The sequence below is a fragment of the Apostichopus japonicus genome, chromosome 1 (assembly GCF_037975245.1).
Source record: "Apostichopus japonicus isolate 1M-3 chromosome 1, ASM3797524v1, whole genome shotgun sequence".
NCBI lineage: Eukaryota > Metazoa > Echinodermata > Holothuroidea > Aspidochirotida > Stichopodidae > Apostichopus > Apostichopus japonicus.
Genome location: NC_092561.1, coordinates 6,192,429 through 6,210,082, shown reverse-complemented (window position 1 = coordinate 6,210,082; position 17,654 = coordinate 6,192,429). Strand labels below are relative to the sequence as shown.

The 17,654-nt window shown below is 37.1% G+C and overlaps 1 protein-coding gene across 1 annotated transcript; it reads right to left on the bottom strand.

Moving 5' to 3' along the window:
- Nucleotides 1-510: 510 nt before the first annotated feature.
- Nucleotides 511-17,052, bottom strand: LOC139965450 (prostatic acid phosphatase-like). The gene is made up of 11 exons (XM_071967795.1): nucleotides 17,033-17,052; nucleotides 16,340-16,517; nucleotides 14,380-14,475; nucleotides 13,722-13,964; nucleotides 13,016-13,114; nucleotides 12,119-12,211; nucleotides 11,657-11,789; nucleotides 10,189-10,271; nucleotides 9,368-9,477; nucleotides 7,770-7,948; nucleotides 511-6,846 (listed from the first exon to the last, which is right to left on the bottom strand). Exons 1-11 carry the CDS (start codon nucleotides 17,035-17,037, stop codon nucleotides 6,647-6,649), a joined length of 1,419 nt encoding a protein of 472 aa, XP_071823896.1. The 5' UTR covers nucleotides 17,038-17,052; the 3' UTR covers nucleotides 511-6,646.
- Nucleotides 17,053-17,654: the final 602 nt, after the last annotated feature.

Below are 17,654 nucleotides of genomic sequence, written 5' to 3'. Positions count from 1 at the left end.
AAGCACTTTTATTTGCGAGCAGCTCTGCTCAAAAAATGAAGTTAATCAAGAACAAACTTTACACAAATCTAACGTCTGAGCACATAGGAGGCAATGAAGTTGCGCGTAGCTTCAAGTAGCTTTCAGCCGGATTTGCACACGCTTGCCAGCAATGTGCAGCATCAGACTTTCACTAATTTGAATTTCTAACGAATTGTATTTCCCTTTTGATTTTATTAATTAATTTGATAACTGAAATTTCACTGTTATATTTGAGGGGTGGAGGGAGGGGGGGGGGAGGGGTTGGGTGTTGTACATTGAAAAAAAAACCTGTTTTAATGTTGGTCTGGCTCGCCAGGATACGAGACTTTATCAATTTGGCCCAGAGTAAAGTAATAATGGGGGGAGGTGCCTTGTAAGCATAGGAGAACCTTGTGGTTGGAGAGGGGGGAGTGCGGCCCTGAGCAAGAATTAATTTCAATTAACACAAACATAAAATAAAAGAAGGAGCCAACATCATGAGACTATTTGTTTTATATTGTCTTCTATTTCATAAAATACATCAAACAAGATGACTTTTTGTTCCCCCCTCCTGAAAGGTTCCAGACAATATCACTAATATGACACTGGCACTGTGACTATTTGGATTCTTAGACTCATGTTTAACATTTTACCTTTAAAAGATCCCTTCAGAATCTTGCCCCCCCCCCTCAAAAAAAAATCTTGACACAAACTTATATAAGATATTATAACCGTCACTCACGTTAAAACCCCAAACATTTAACACGTAACTCATAGATATATTAATATTTATCAATTTATATTTCTCAATATTTCAGCAAACCTCAGTAACTGTAGAAAAAAATACAGTTGAATGGTCAGTGTCTCCAGGATATGAAACCATTAACAGTTTTAATTTTACTCACATTAAAAAGTACTATACTAATAACTCGAAAAAATAGACCAGTTATTTGCCAAAGCAATATTTAAATAGTGTCTACATATTATGTTACCAAATCACACATGAGAAGTACACAGAAGTTACTACACAGTCTTTGTTTCTTGAAATACACATATTAAGGTAGCATCGCTTTTTCAGTGAAAATTTGTCCTGAAGTTAGCACTTCCATTTTGATAGACCTATGTATGAAAGCAACAATCATTGTTTTAAAAAGTTGGAAATTGACGGAATGTCATGATAAAGAAAATATCAATAATTTTACCCAAACAAGTAAAGTACAATAATTAACAGCTTTTTTTGGTAGTATCAAAACTGTACAGATAGCAGTAACCCTGCGTACCGGGTAGAACATAAATATAGTCTTCTATACCATAAAATATAACATGATGTGATAGAGACACCAGTCCAGCGATCTAAAAGGTAATTTATTATCGTTGCGCCTTTAGAAAAAGGCGCAACGATCTTTCTTTCAATCACCAAAACGACTGCAAAATGAGCCTATGATGTGTTTAGATACATAAACTACCTCTTAATATACATATTGAAAAATGTTGCAAGGTCAGAGTGAAATGTTGAAATGTTGAAATGCTTTCAAGTCTCTCTACGGCAGTTCAGAATAATACATATATGTATATACATATATGTATATATACAAACAAACATATGACTGATGAATTACATAATATATTGTTACCGAAAACAGTCGTCTGCCAGTTTGTATAAACCAGATTAATCGAATTTAGCAAACAAACTGGAAACAGAATCAGGTTACAAGTATGAAGATATATAAAACACTTGATGGACAGGAGGTGAGGTAGAAAAGAGCGAGGGGTGGGGTGGGGTGGGGTGGTTGTCTCAGATATCTGAGTAGAACATAATCAGAATATGCAGTCTGGTTAATACATACTCTGAATTTAGTCTGAAGTGACTTCAGCATTTCCTTGTTAATGGCCTGATACTATTGTGAAACAGGCAATTAAGATCTTTTTGGCACAAGAACATACAAATATCAGTACTCCCTCACATAGTTGATACACCCACTACGTCCAACCTTAGGAATAGAGCAGTCTGGAGCATATTGTGGCTATAAAGTCTGGCTATAAGTAGCTCTACTCAAAATGTTATGGTAAATTACTACTTTAAACTTCGTGTGTGGAGTTGAGAACAGAGGGGGAGGGGTGGGGAAGGGGTGGGGGAGGGGTGGGTTGCAAATACCACATTCAGCCAACTGATCCCTTCCTGATAGAGATCTGCAAAAATAAGACTGTCAAAACTGAGAATTTAGAAGAAAAAACAAAATTAAAACCCAAGATATTTGACTATACATGGGAATATCCATAATTTACATCATGAAATTCACTCAATGCTTTGAAAATTGGTTGCAAAATCCCACAAAAAAGCATAGATTTTCACAAGAAAAAATGAGATATGTTATGACACAAAAGTACTGTTCATTAAGGGAAAACATTGAAACCAAAAAAGAGACATAAACAGAGTACAGATTAAATAAAAAAAATATACCAAGAAATGTTTTGAACCATCTGGGTATTTTTTTTATTTGGAGGAATAAATTGTGAAAAATATAAAACTGTTTTACATAAGCATAAGGTAAATGATTTTGACAAACACAAAATTTAATACAGCAAAAAATTATATATGGTATTGGTGATAAGTGTAGACAACTCTGAGTGGTAACAATTAAATTGGACATAACATAAAAAAACATAACACATTGGACTGTCCCCGGCCACTGGATGTCACCAAATAGGACTGGACTGTCACAACTTGAAGTGTCTTAAAGTGGACAAACCAAACTGTCACACCCTTGTGTCACAATTTTTTAGAATACACTGGTCACGATGACACATACCAACTACCTAGTTATTCTGTAACAGATTTAATCACAAAAAAAAAGTTTCCTGTTAAATTTTTGTTCACTAATGGACTCTCTTACAAACAGAAAACAAAGGAAAAACATTACAATTAATATTATAACAATATACCAATGATATATGAAACGATAGTTTCAGATAATTCAAATAATTGATGAATTGTCCATAAATTAAAACACAACACATTTTTTCCTAAGGTCAATTCAAGAGGATACTTTCTTCCTCAATGACATCAATAATGCTGATGAAATGATCATAGTTGAACAATTTCCAAGAAATACCAGAGAAAATTGAATTTCTTGTTTTAAAGATTAATTGTCAAAAAAAGAATGAACAGTCAAATAGCTATGTTCCACATGACCACTGGGAATCGGCTAGCTTAACCTAGGGGGATGGGGAGGGGGAGAAGGGGTTGGGATAGGGGAAACTAACCCCATCTCCCTTTCCTTAGTGAAGAACAAGAACAAATAGAACAATACAAACCAGAAAATATTAGTCAATTATGATTGTAGCAAAATGAAAAACTCTCTTACATTTTTCCTCATCGATAAACAAAAAAGGGAAAGAGAATTTTGCACATAAAATGGAGGAATATTTCTACACAAAAAGTACATTTCTGATACCATTGTAAACCTTGAGAAGAAATTCCCATCTCAAGTATTTGTTGACCTTAAAAGTAAAAGTTGAAAGAAAAAAAGTTGACACCGACGTGTAAAAGTACTTTACAATAGGATAAGACAGTGTGTACGTATATACTATATTATATATACATATGAAAGACATCAAATTTAACAAATGGATTGACAATTGTCACTTAGAAACAGTTTGCTTTAAAAGTTCAAAGAAGGTGTTAATCTGGAGCTGGTAAATGTAATTGAAAATAGTTTCCAAACAGAGTCACGACTTCAAAAAATCAAATTGTGAGAATGTGTTTGAAGCAGGGATACTGTGGGGTCCAAAATAAATTAAAAATACAAACAAAATCAAACAATACAAATATTAAGAAAACAAACAAAGCGAAAAATAAGTAGATGGATAAAATAAAGACCGGTGAAGAAATGCAAAATCAATATCAATATCTTTCACACACAGACTGTAAACTGTGTTTTTCAACACATTCAAGTATAGCAATTTCATCCAGTATTACTGGCGCATAGAAATATGGTCAGCTCTTACTTTTCGAGAAGACGGTTGGCATACCACATTTCACCGATGGCAATGGGAGTTGACGATAAATCGTGGTCTCATTTTTTAATCAATTCATTAATGCTTTGGGGTAAGGAGAGCATATAACAGAAGATGAAGTGCCTGCAACTATATACTCCACGCTTTGCTAAGAAGGAAATATTTAGCACCATACCCAATGATCTGTAATAACGAAAGCATAACTGATAGATGTGTGGCTACTGTCAATACACCACTCACAATCCTTTCCAATGAGCAGAGTATGAAAGCATTGGACTTTATTCAGGGAGCGTCACACTAAATGTTCTGTGTTAAAGAAAACATAACAGACAGATGTGCGGCTGCTGACACTACATCACTCCCAATGCTTTCTAATCAGTAGAGTATGATTACACTGGACCTTATTGAGACAGCATCACATTTTATGCTCTCTGATGCAGAAAGCATAACAGAAAGTTGTGTGACTGCTGACACTACATCACTCCCAATGCTTTCTAATCAGTAGAGTATGATTACATTGGACCTTATTGAGACAGCATCACATTTTATGCTCTCTGATGCAGAAAGCATAACAGAAAGTTGTGTGACTGCTGACACTACATCACTCTCAATGCTTTCTCATCAGTAGAGTATGATTACATTGGACTTTATTGAGACAGCATTACACTTTATGCTCCCTGATACAGCAAGCGAAACAGAAAGTTGTGCAACTGCTGACACTATATCACTCCCAATGCTTTCTAATGAGTAGAGTATGTTTCATTGGACTTTATTGAGACAGCATCACACTTTATGCTCCCTGATACAGAAAGCATAACAGAAAGTTGTGCAACTGCTGACACTATATCACTCCCAATGCTTTCTCATCAGTAGAGTATGATTACATTGGACTTTATTGAGACAGCATCACACTTTATGCTCCCTGATACAGAAAGCATAACAGAAAGTTGTGCAACTGCTGACACTATATCACTCCCAATGCTTTCTAATGAGTAGAGTATGATTACATTGGACTTTATTGAGACAGCATCACACTTCATGCTCCCTGATGCAGAAAGCATAACTGAAGGTTGTGTGACTGCTAATACTACATCACTCCCACTGCTTTCTAATGAGTTGAGTATAAATACACTGGACTTTATTGAGACAGCATCACACTTAATGCTCCCTGATACAGTAAGCATAACAGGAAGTTTAGTGACTGCTAATACACCACTCACAATCCTTTCCAATGAGCAGAGTATGAAAGCATTGAACTCTTTTGAGGGAGCGTCACACTATAATGTTCTGTGTTAAAGTAAGCATAACAGATAGCTGTGCAACTGCTCACACTACATCACTCCCAATGCTTTCTAATCAGTAGAGTATAAATACACTGGACTTTATTGGCACAGCATCACACTTATGCTCTCTGTTGCAGAAAGCATAACAGAAAGTTGTGTGACTGCTAATACTACATCAGTACCAATACTTTTTAAGGAGTAGAGCATGCATACATTGGAATTGATCATTGAAAGTTCCATGTTACAACCCTACAACATCACAGTCAAGTTTTACCTTCAATTTTGTCAGCATTCATCATCAATGACATAATTTTTATGTTTCTCATTATTTGAGGAAACTATCAGCTATGTGCAGAATGTTATATGTACCTGATAAACTACCCCAAAACTGGGAGAACTTTGACCTTCTGGGTATTAAACTTTGTTATGGGCATTCATTCCAATACCTCGATATTAAACCAGTCCATAGGACAAAAGGTGTTGTTTTCTCGCATGTGAATGGTTTTAATGTGGTTTTTTTATTCCATACTTGTAGTAATCACCCACTTCTTCCTACTTACAAGCAAAATAGATTCTCCATTGTTGGTGAAACATCAGTTAAGTGGTTTTATATGTCTCTGTGAAAAATAATTTTAGTAACACCTGTTAAACACATACCAAAGTCCCCCCCCCCCCTTTAAGCAGGTATACAGGTATTAAAGGTATAACAGGTATTACTGGTATTACAGGTATTAACGTTATTACAGATATTACGTTTGTAAAGCCCCTGAAACCACAAGAAAATGAGAATTAATCCCTAGAATATTTATATGGAATATTCATACGAGGTGCATCACATGACATCTACGGAAAAGGAAGTCGTACTATGGACAAACAGTAACGAGTGATGAATGTGATGAACAGATACCTTGCTGAAACAGATGTCATGCCATCATAAGCAGATATTTTAAACAGATCTATGATCTTGGAAAGCTCAGCTTGACAAACATATTAACTGACTGTAAATATGTTCTAGAATGATGACCATCCCTTTGTCAAGGTTTTTCATCAATTATTATTTTTCATAATCAGTTTTTCAAACCAACAACATGGAAATAAAAATCTTTTTCAAAACTAAGACTTAAGCCTTCATGGTCCTCGTACCCATAAATTAGGGCAAGATTTTTGACCAATGGATTAATATGCTGGATTAAAATATTTTGTGGGCCGGACTTGGACCATGGATCACCTATTGACAACCCCCTGCATTAGGCTAGCAGCGCAATACACTTTTGCAAACACACGCACCCTTCCCCAATTCCAAATGTGCAGCACAACGTAGAAAATATATATCGCAGACGTGTGTATCACTGACTTTTAACATCAAACACTTCGGCGTCTTCGGAATCGCTCCCTGGATTTCCCAAGAGTTGAAAATTGATTGGTTCGAATCTACTCTGCTTCTTAAAGAGATGAGCACGTCCTTTGCAACCCTTGAAGAGGCAGATTATGATGGCAAGGAATACGACCAAAATACTGATGACGAGGACAGCTAAAATAAAGTTACCTGAAGAGAAGACAAACGGGAAGATAATTACAAAATGAGCTCAAAAGGTTGACCTAGCTTTAAAATTCTAAGAAATATTTGTTTTTATGAAGTAATTAACAGTATTTAGCATCTAAAGCAGGCGGTTCATGTCTCCATAGTGTTCTCTCCGGACACACACCTTTCCATCCGACACCGAAAATATTGCTGAATTGTTTTTACTTTGTATTTTCTTTGAAATTTAATATCACGACAGGTTTTCCATATAAATTCTGCTACTTTGTACTCTATATACATGTGATTACATTAATGGATGAATGAATGGGTGAATGAATGAGTGAATGAATGAAATGAGTGAATACAAATTCTTTGTACTTTACAAGTGATCACAAAAATTGATCAATGAATGAGTGGATGAATAAGTGAAATAATGATCGAATACATATTCTTTGAACTTTACATGTGATTACATAATTGGATCAATGAATGAATGAGTGAGTGAATGAATGAGTGGATGAATAAGTGAAAGAATGAGTGAATACATATTCTTTGCACTTACCATGTGATCATATAAATGGATCAATGAATGAATGAGTGAGTGAATGAATGAATGAGTGGATGAATAAGTGAAAGAATGTGTGAATACATATTCTTTGTACCCTATATGTGATTACATAAATGGATGAATAAGTGAGTGAATGAATGAATGAGTGGATGAATAAGTGAAAGAATGAGTGAATACATATTCTTTATAATTTACATGTGATTGCATTAAATGGATGAATGAATGAATGAGTGAGTGAATGAGTGGATGAATAAGTGAAAGAATGAGTGAATACATATTCTTTGTACCCTACATGTGATTACATAAATGGATGAATGAATGCATAAGTGAGTGAATGAATGAATGAGTGTATGAATGAATACATGAATGAGTGCCTTACCTGATGGTGAGCTGCCTTCAGGTATATAATGGCACGTCTTTTTAATATCTTCTGGAATGAAAGGTGAAACAAACTTCTGGAACTCTTCAAGTGGACATGATGGGGCGCTGCAGGATTTTATCGATATCTTTGTTACTTTTTCATCTGTGCCATTACGGTAATGCATCTCCACAGTGAAACTGGGTGAAAAACCATTGGACAAAGAAAAGTTCATTTACAATTTTTATGATTGTTGCTGTTTAAGTGACAAAGTCACTCAAACATTTCTATATCAAATGCATGTTGCTTTGCTTTGTTTTGCTTTACAGTACGGTAGAACAGGCAGAAGGCAAGACAGTTGGGTTGAACACACTGTTAAATTCCTTTTGATGTTCGCTTAATATACTCCTTAAGAATAAAACACAGAAAGTGTAATGAAAATTCCGATACGAAGGTGAGGCTCTGATAACAAAAAGAGGAGATAGTGCCTCTAAATGATTTGGACTTTTCAGAAATAGGCCTAATGCTTGTTATTACAAGAACTTGAGATTTATAAAAGATTTAGCATTTTGTTATTAGGATTTTCAGACTTACTTCCCAGGGGTGCAACGTTTGAAATATGATTCCCATCCACTCACAAAATATTCATCCCAGCAGTTGACTATCAACACATGTATGTGTTTAAAATTCACCTAAAGAACAGTGGAACCATGTACATGGTTCTTTGCACTAATGTGCAGTAAACCACGTACATGGTTCTTTAAACTAACGTGCAGTAAACCATATATACGGTTCTTTAAACTACTTTGCAGAAACCCTGTCTTTAAACTAATTCGCAGTAAACCATGTATACGGTACTTTAAACTAATGTGCAGTTAACCACTTATACGGTACTTTAAACTAATGTGCAGTAAACCACTTATACGGTTCTTTAAACTAATGTGTAGTTAACCACTTATACGGTTCTTTAAACTAATGTGCAATAAACCATGCAAACGGTTCTTTAAACTAATGTTTAGTAAACCACATACACGGTTCTCTGCACTAATGTGCTGTAAACCACTTATACGGTACTTTGAACGTATGTGCTGTAAACCATGCATACGGTTCTTTAAACTTATGTGTAGTCAACCACATACACGGTTCTCTGAAGTAATGTGCAATAAACCACGTATACGGTACTTTAAACTAATGTGCAGTAAACCATGTAAATGGTTCTTTGAACTTATGTGCAGAAAACAATGTATACGGTTCTTTAAACTAATGTGTAGTAAACCACATACACTGCTCTTTGAACTAATGTGCAGCAAACCACGTATAAGGTACTTTGAACTAATGTGCAGTAAACCTTGAATAAGGTACTTTAAACTAATGTGCAGTAAACCATGTACAGTATACGGTACTTTAAACTAATGTGCAGTAAACCACATACACGGTTCTCTGAACTAATGTGCAATCAACCACGTATACAGTACTTTGAACTAATGCGCAGCAAACCCAAGTACATGGTACTTAAAACTAATTTGAAGTTAACCACAACTCCAAACTCATTACCGTTGTGACAAAAAACAATTGATACTTAGTACATTAGATGATAGACTCTGTTAAATGATACTCACGTTTTGTCATCCTGATAAAGCTCTAGCAAGATGCAAGATGCTGGCGTTGGTTTGTGATCAATTTCTTTAGCACTGAGGGCAGCTAATAGAGGGGCTAGAGTAGTATCATGCTGGAAATAAAATAATAATAATAATAACAACAACAACAAAACTAACAATAACATTATAAACAATAATAATAACAATTATAATTATAATAACAATAATAACAATACTAATAATTACAACAATAACAACAATAATGATAATAATAACTAAAAACAATCAAAATAAAAGCACTACTGTACTGTACTCACCTTCAACATACTGTACACTAGTGCAATGAAGATCTATTTAGGTGCCTCTCTGTTGATAAATGCCAGCGCAACATTTACTGCTCACATTCTTCACATAATGTTATCCAGATTATGAATAAACGTCACCTACGATGCACATAACACTATGCGTTATAGTACTATGCAGTCCCATATTTGAATATATTGAAGCCATAAAGTTAACACTAACCGTCCAATGGAATGAAAGGTCTGTGCAGTTCCCATTCTCTTGATGATTATCTACAATGTCCTAGATAAATGCAGTGCAGCCCTGATGCCCTCTTCAGATAGCTCTATAATACATAGTAATACTACGCGGATCCTATTACAAAGATTGTACAATGAATCGTAATGCAGCTCCCATTATACAGATAACACTATATGGACATAGCACTATACAGCTTCCATTCTACACATTAACACTATAAACACCTATTACTATGTAGCCCCCATTCAGCTTGCACCAACAATGAGAATTTAAGGTTATTATGTGTCATCTTTACTTACCCCAGAAAATATATGTGCTTGATGATGCATGCTGTTGGTAACTATATCGTTAAAACTGTGACTTATTTCTTTAAGAATTAGACCTGTCAAAAGAGAAGACAAAACTTCAAAAAGGATCGATAAATGACAGCGCATATTAACTCAATAGCAAAACAAGAAAATTAAGCACATTGTCACACAGAAAAGCAGCAGCAGCTGCAACATCCCCTGCAGCTAGGCTGAATCAATATCAAACATCCCTGCAGCTAGGCTGAATCAATATCAAACATCCCTGCAGCTAGGCTGAATCAATATCAAACATCCCCTGCAGCTAGGCTGAATCAATATCAAACATCCCCTGCAGCTAGGCTGAATCAATATCAAACATCCCCTGCAGCTAGGCTGAATCAATATCAAACATCCCCTGCAGCTAGGCTGAATCAATATCAAACATCCCCTGCAACTAGGCTGAATCAATATCGTAACATCCCTGCAGCTAGGCTGAATCAATATCAAACATCCCCTGCAGCTAGGCTGAATCAATATCGAACATCCCCTGCAGCTAGGCTGAATCAATATCGAACATCCCCTGCAGCTAGGCTGAATCAATATCGAACATCCCCTGCAGCTAGGCTGAATCAATATCAAACATCCCCTGCAGCTAGGCTGAATCAGTATCAAACATCCCCTGCAGCTAGGCTGAATCAATATCAAACATCCCCTGCAGCTAGGCTGAATCAATATCGAACATCCCTGCAGCTAGGCTGAATCGATATCGAACGAAAGAGATCGTTCATGCATGCTAGCACCGAGCAGTTCTGTAAACGTTACACTGCAGACCACAACAGATTATGACCCATGTCGTACAGCCTGGCTGCAGGGAGGCTGCAGCCCCCTCAGCATCCTATTTTTGACATGAGAGTTCACACCCACAATCCCCGATGTTGTTATCAAGTGATGTGTAGAATCGATTGAACCGACAGAATAACAACTGATCACAATGGCAATACGGACTAAAAAAAAAACAGGCCAAAACAACAAAACTAAAAGGAATTACAAAATGCTAATTAATGTAAAAATAACAAAAAAGGTTTGCTTATAGATAGAAAACTGGTTGAACTCATCATTGCACACTTTCAACACTACATTGCAACCTACCATGAACTTTCCCACAGAGTGAAGTAGTTTGGATAATTTGAGAGTTTACACTTAGACAGTCTTAAAGGGGACACAGTTCTATAAAACATCCTCATGATATTTTGACTTCTACTCTAATAAGCATTCTTGATATATTGTCACGTAGTTGCTTTACTACAGCATTAGCTACACACACTTATACTGGTAATTTAAACAGAGGATACTAATTATACTTGTACTGATAACGATGGGGAACTACTCCAGTGGTATCCTCACTCCTATTACTGTACTACAAAGCTAAAATACATATTCTATTAATATCTGCACGAAAATGTCATCGGAGATTTCAAACCTGAGACGATGCTGGTCTCCTCTGCGGTTGCGTTCGCAAAATTAAAACCCGAGCCGATATCCAGCAACGTCTTTAGCTTCAGTTGAACGGTCTCGTTCTGAGCCCACTGATTGACAGTTCTATTGTCGTCAAGCTGAAGATCAGAGGATATGTCTAAAATTTACTGACTGGCATGCCCATTTTGCACTGAGTGAACTTGCTGAAAAGTCCACGAGAAGCTTCGATATTAATGTTTCTTGCCATGCATCCTTGCGAGAATTTACATTCATTTCCTACAAACAATGTTGCCTGCAATTGACTATGATAGGGGGGGGGGGGGGGGCTTTGTTACAACTGTGTGAACTTGTAGCAAACAGATGAAATAATGGAACAAACTGGAGCAGAATTGTAATGCTACTGATATGTGCAGAGTAAGATCTTGAGAGAAGAAATCTAAGTTAGAGAGAGAGCGAAGCGACTTACCTCCATTACAATGGTATCAGCCAGTCGTGTATAATTCCAAAAGGTGCTGTTTTCTGATAATCCTGATTTTTCTTGCAGGAAGTTAAAAAACTCCTATACCAGAGGAAACAGCAAACATTAAATGTACAGAAAAAGTCAATACTCCCCCTCACTCCCCCCACACCCAGAGAAAAAAAACAAAACAATGTTGAATAATTGCACGTGCAAGGCGGTTAATACATTCCACTTGATTACAAAGACCAAACCTTCATTGTTTTGTTTCATTTATGTACCACACAGTTTTCAGATAACATCGGTTTACGATGACAAATTTGAAAACCTCCTACGGTACCTCCCAAATGTGATATTTTGGGAGGTTCTTCATGACAAAGGTCTCAGTCATATGAGCTGGTAAAGATGGTGGTTGGGTTTGGTATAAAATTGGTTGCAATTGCTTGTCCTTTTCAAAGAAAGTACAAACGTTATTAAAAAATCATTTCTGGGTAATCTTGTTTAGTATAAAGTTAAAGGGTGTGAAGACTCGCGCAAAAAGAAACGTCTAATGCCGGTAATCTGACCTAGTTTCGAATGAGGTGTAACAGAAGTGCTAGACACCACCATCGATCCCAGAAAATACGCACACAGCTTGCTACCTTCGGTAATTAGACACTAGTGTACAGTCAATACATACAGCTGCGGTCAATACCCACAGCACAGTACAAACGATACAGCGATGGACATCTCAGGTCCAGCTAAAGATAACAGGGTATCACCTTTCATTACTGTCTGCATTTTATAGCGACAAGCAGAAAACTTCACTTGCAAGAAACGGAAAGTTAACTTTTTCAGAGCATGGCGCGCGGTTTGGGGCGAGTCTTCAATGCCTTTAAAACTGTTGGCCCTTTTTTTGGTTTTCACCTTGTTATTTTCCATGTATTCTTTAATTTTGGGGTTCTTCATTCTGTCTTTTTGCAGAGTTGTAAACCTGGGACAAGGACAATGCCAAGGTGACATTAACTGAAAAGAAAGAAGAATAAAAATCAAGAGAGACACTGTACCGTACGGACGTTCAATGAGTTGACTTAATCAATTATAGCAAAAAACAAAGAAAAATTCAATTTTAAAAATGAAAAAAAGTTTCTAGTGTATGTGTAATGTGAATGACTCCTTTGAATAAGCACTTTTTTGTTGTTGTCAATTTGTAATTTTTGAGTAGAATCAACACTTTCCCTTCAACCGTTAGGATCTTGAAGTTTCATTGTATTTGACAAGGGAAAGTTTCAATACAAATTTCAGATTGATGACAGAAAGTTTAAAATACCCAAAATGTCTAATTTCCTGAAATGAGTTTGGTCAATACTTGACCATCAAATTGCCAATTCGACGCACTCTTTTTTAAAGATGTTTCGTCTGTTTTTCCTGTATTGGCAGTAAAACTTTATTCTTTATTCAACTATCCTTATCATGTTTACTTTACTGACTCAAATAAAATAAAAAATTGAAACTTCAAAATGTATGAAACTGCAGAACCGATACATGAATTGATTTTAAAAAGGAATCTCCTGTAGGACATCAAAATCATTTTTAACTCTTTTAATATGGATAATATGGAGCAAACACTCACATAATCTGATTGCATTTTCTCTGTCCACACAGGTATGGGTGTCCACAAGAGTTCCATTATGTTCTTCTCCTTCAGCATATAGAGACCCGATAGGCAGCTCTGCGCAGACATTATAGTCCTGTCGTAGGCTGAGCTACGGATCCAAATCTCGGACTTCTTGTAAGTTTCGTTCAAGAGGGCGTTGTTGACCATGTAACGTTCATGCAACCACAGCCCAAGCTTGTGATGTTGTTCCATGCCTCTCTAAATCAATTTATGACAGGAAATAGAATATTACCAAAATTTTTCGAAATAAGTTTTATTGTCGAGACAAGGGCTTAAACTACACACTGGTGCTTAAATTTCAACTCCCCCTAAAAGGCGGTGGATATCTTAAATTTAAACTTTAAATACAGAGTATGTGGTAACCAACAACTTTGGACCGTAATTAATGAGGCTATAAAGAACAGTTTCATCAAAAAAAAAAACACTTAAACCTGTTTAATAGCATGAAAAAGTTATTTTCATGGCTGAAATTAAAAAAATCAAAAATAAATAAAAATCACTTAGAGCTCCATCGGTAGCAACAGTGAAATCACAGGGTGACCATACGGATTGCTTTAGTACCAAGTAGTATAAAAAGCTGTAGGAAATATTTAATTTTAAACATGTGACTTACCGCTGTGAGTTGACCAAACCCTTGTGGCCATTGATCTTCCTTAATCTCGTCACTAGGATAACCGTCAATCGGCGAGCGGTAACCGTGCCGAAATATCTGGAAATATAAGGAAATGAAAGGCATTGAACTGATAATACATTGCAAGTGATGCTGTCGGTTGATGTGAACGGTTTGCAGTATATGAATGAGCACACCAGTTTCGGGTAACATCTGAGTAAATTATTACTGGCAGTTGACCTAATTATTTTACTACCGCTCTGCAGATGTAATTGGAAAATCACCAGCGTGAAGATTTTAGGTCTTATTTTTAGTCACACTGTAGATCATATTTCATGGGAAAGCTTTATTATAAAAGGCAAAGGAACGACTTCAGTTACGGCAGACCTACTCTTGGTCTCTGATCGACTCCTGAATGCCCAAGTCTTCCTTGACAAAGACGAATCTGTCTTTTGCACAGCGAGAGTCAAAATTGACTAGTAACAATCAAGACTCTCACAGCACAGGGCAATTCCCCCCCCCCAGCCCCCACCCTTCAATGGAGTTCATGGCATGGAGGCAAAATGTGCCCTTCCATTGAGGGTGGCAGGAAGTGTCTTTCCTCTACAGACTTTGAGCTAAAAGTTTACTGACTGTACCATATGATATTGGTATTTGGGTCCCAGAAAGGCCAGAAAATGTCTTATGAAAGTGCTTAAAAGAGCATCCATGGAATTCTTCCCCCAGACCCTACCGAGGATTGCACCGAATGATGTTATACAAGATGGGGACTGCACTGGGGTCATTGAATCTGTGTCCAGTGTGGATAGATTTAGGGGCTCCTCCCCCAGAAAAAACTAGATGACAATTGGTGCTTTCTGGGGCTTATTATGACTTTAAATTAGGTCTACATATATGTTGCCGGATAAACCCTAGAATTTGTTTAAGTTTATAAGTTTTAGTACTTTCTGTGAGGTTGAAAAAATGGGGAGGGGAGTGTCCACAGGAGTAGTTTTCTAAATTCTTACCTGGCTAAATGAAAAAATTCCCTGACTGAACCATTTGCCCCCTTACTGATGATCGGAGGTGAGGACCAATGGCCCTCCTTTGCACACACCACTGGTCGTAAGCCCTTGAAGCCGACTATAGTCTCTATACTATGGGGTCCTCCCAATAAACACTTGCATGTGAAAAGGTGCATTCTAAGTTATATTTAGGCTATAAATTAATTAACACTAGTTTTATTATGCTTAGTTTATGTACACACAAGGTTATATTAATAACAACTTTAAATTATTGTTTCTTGTTAGGGGAGGGGGTTAAAAAAGGGAAGGGTACATGTACACCCTATACCCTGGATCTGCTATGTCCGAATGGTCAGCTATATAAGTGTTACATCAGGTTATTAGATCGGTTAATAGGTACCCCCTACCTAGCTTAACCAAAAATCGGGTATATAAGCATCATGATTTTGCTAAATTCAGATGACTATCCTATAAATAAGAAAGAGCACCATAATTATTGGACCAACATGGGGTAATTAACCAACAGAGTAATGCTCTTTGAAGGAGTTATCAGGTAATTAAGCAAGAGAGCCATCCTTATTGAACGTATGATGGGTGAATAGCTCCCATCAAATATACCTAGGCTATAGCTGGTACTGTACCATAGGCCTAGGACCATAAAGCTCATACTAGAAAATATGAAACAAATTTATTTTGTACTGGAAAACGTTGGAAACGTCTGTGGGATATGCAGACTTAAGATAAGTTTTAGCTTTAAGGCTTGCCGAAGCGATGGGAGTAGGCACACGCACGTTTGCATTGACTGACCCTAGTTTGCCTAGGTTTAGGCATATATTTAAGATACTGCAAGTTACGTTAGGCCTTGACCTAGGCCTAGCCTACAGTATTCAGGCTTAGCCTAACTACGTTATGACTAACGTTAAGGGGAGGGTAACATACAGACAACCAAGTGCGCTTACTATATGAGCCTGCCTCAACTTTCTCTCTCCGTTGGTAGGTTGCACTGCAAATAGGCTAAGAATAATAGCTGCTTGCAGAAGAGATATCACGAACTTCCGTGATCTCATGGACGGCGCCATCTTGATACGTGTTTTATCACCGTTAGCGATTTTGCCAATGAACGCCGTTTTTCCGTTCCTTGTCGAAAAATTAAAGAAATTCGGCCAAGCTCAAATAAACATATATGCTGGTTTGATCACATGCCAGTTCATAACGTTCAACCGATATAGTTAAAATTCTTATTTAACCAGGAATTTTACCTTTTCATTTTCTGTAGTTTTACTCTTAGGGCGCCTTTGTTTCTTTTATAATCTGAAATAATTATACGTGCTATAGTAGTATGTGACCAGCAAAACCCCGTGAGATGTATACCGTTCCCCCATTACAACATAGTTCCATTCCCCTTATGACTGGCAAGTGACGTCGCATAGTTGACTGTCACTTCAAGATATGGGTTACTTCGATACTGGCTCCGGATATCACTTCACTCCCATATGACACCCTAGGCTAAGGAATATCCCTGGTTACTCTCGAGTCCACCGGTGATCATTCATGATACGTGACCCTTCCCACGTCACCACTGTCAGCCTGAAAAAAAGGAATTATGTATAGGTGCAGCCTGTTGAAATTTAAGTAAACGTCGCCTCACTCACTCCATGCCCCTCCAAGAACAATTACGACAAAACCACGATACAAGTGTCTACAGTGTCTATGCATTGACGCTTGACCCGAGGTGTGTGTTAGGCTTAGCCGCCTATCCTACAGAAGGGCATTTATAAGTGGTCTTGGTCTTGGTGTGGTACTGCACAGATCGCCTTGATGTGGCTGTTGACGCGTGCAGTCCTTCGAGTTTTGCTAATGGTACTGCTGACTTCCCAGCATGAACTTGAAGGAGGCGGTGTTTGGTGCTGATCAGGTGGGAATGCGTTCCACTGAGGAATGCAGTGCGAGGATAAAGCGAATATTTATAACAGTTCTTTTGAGCTTGAGGAATTTTATAATTCAAACTGTGAGATTGACGTGTAGTTGGTTTGTCTTTGTCTTCAAGAAGGTTATTTATGTTGCTAGGAATTAGGCCATGAGTCTCTTTATATATGGTAACAAGTCGTGCTTTGATTCTTCTGTTTTCGAGAGTATCCCAATTGAGATATTTTAACATGTCTGTGACACTACTAAAGCGACTATAGTCATTTTTAACGAACCTGGCAGCACGTCGCTGAACTTTTTCCAAGGATTCCTTGTGGATTTGCTGATGAGGGTCCCAGATTACACTGG

Bases quoted from the DNA above. Each gene is read 5' to 3' on its own strand.
- LOC139965450 (XM_071967795.1), bottom strand. The intron at 10,272-11,656 runs GTTTGAAATCTC...CTCTTTTGACAG, and splicing joins GGAGACCAGCATCGTCTCAG to GTCTAATTCTTAAAGAAATA. The intron at 9,478-10,188 runs GTAAGTAAAGAT...TTTTATTTCCAG, and splicing joins AAGCACATATATTTTCTGGG to CATGATACTACTCTAGCCCC.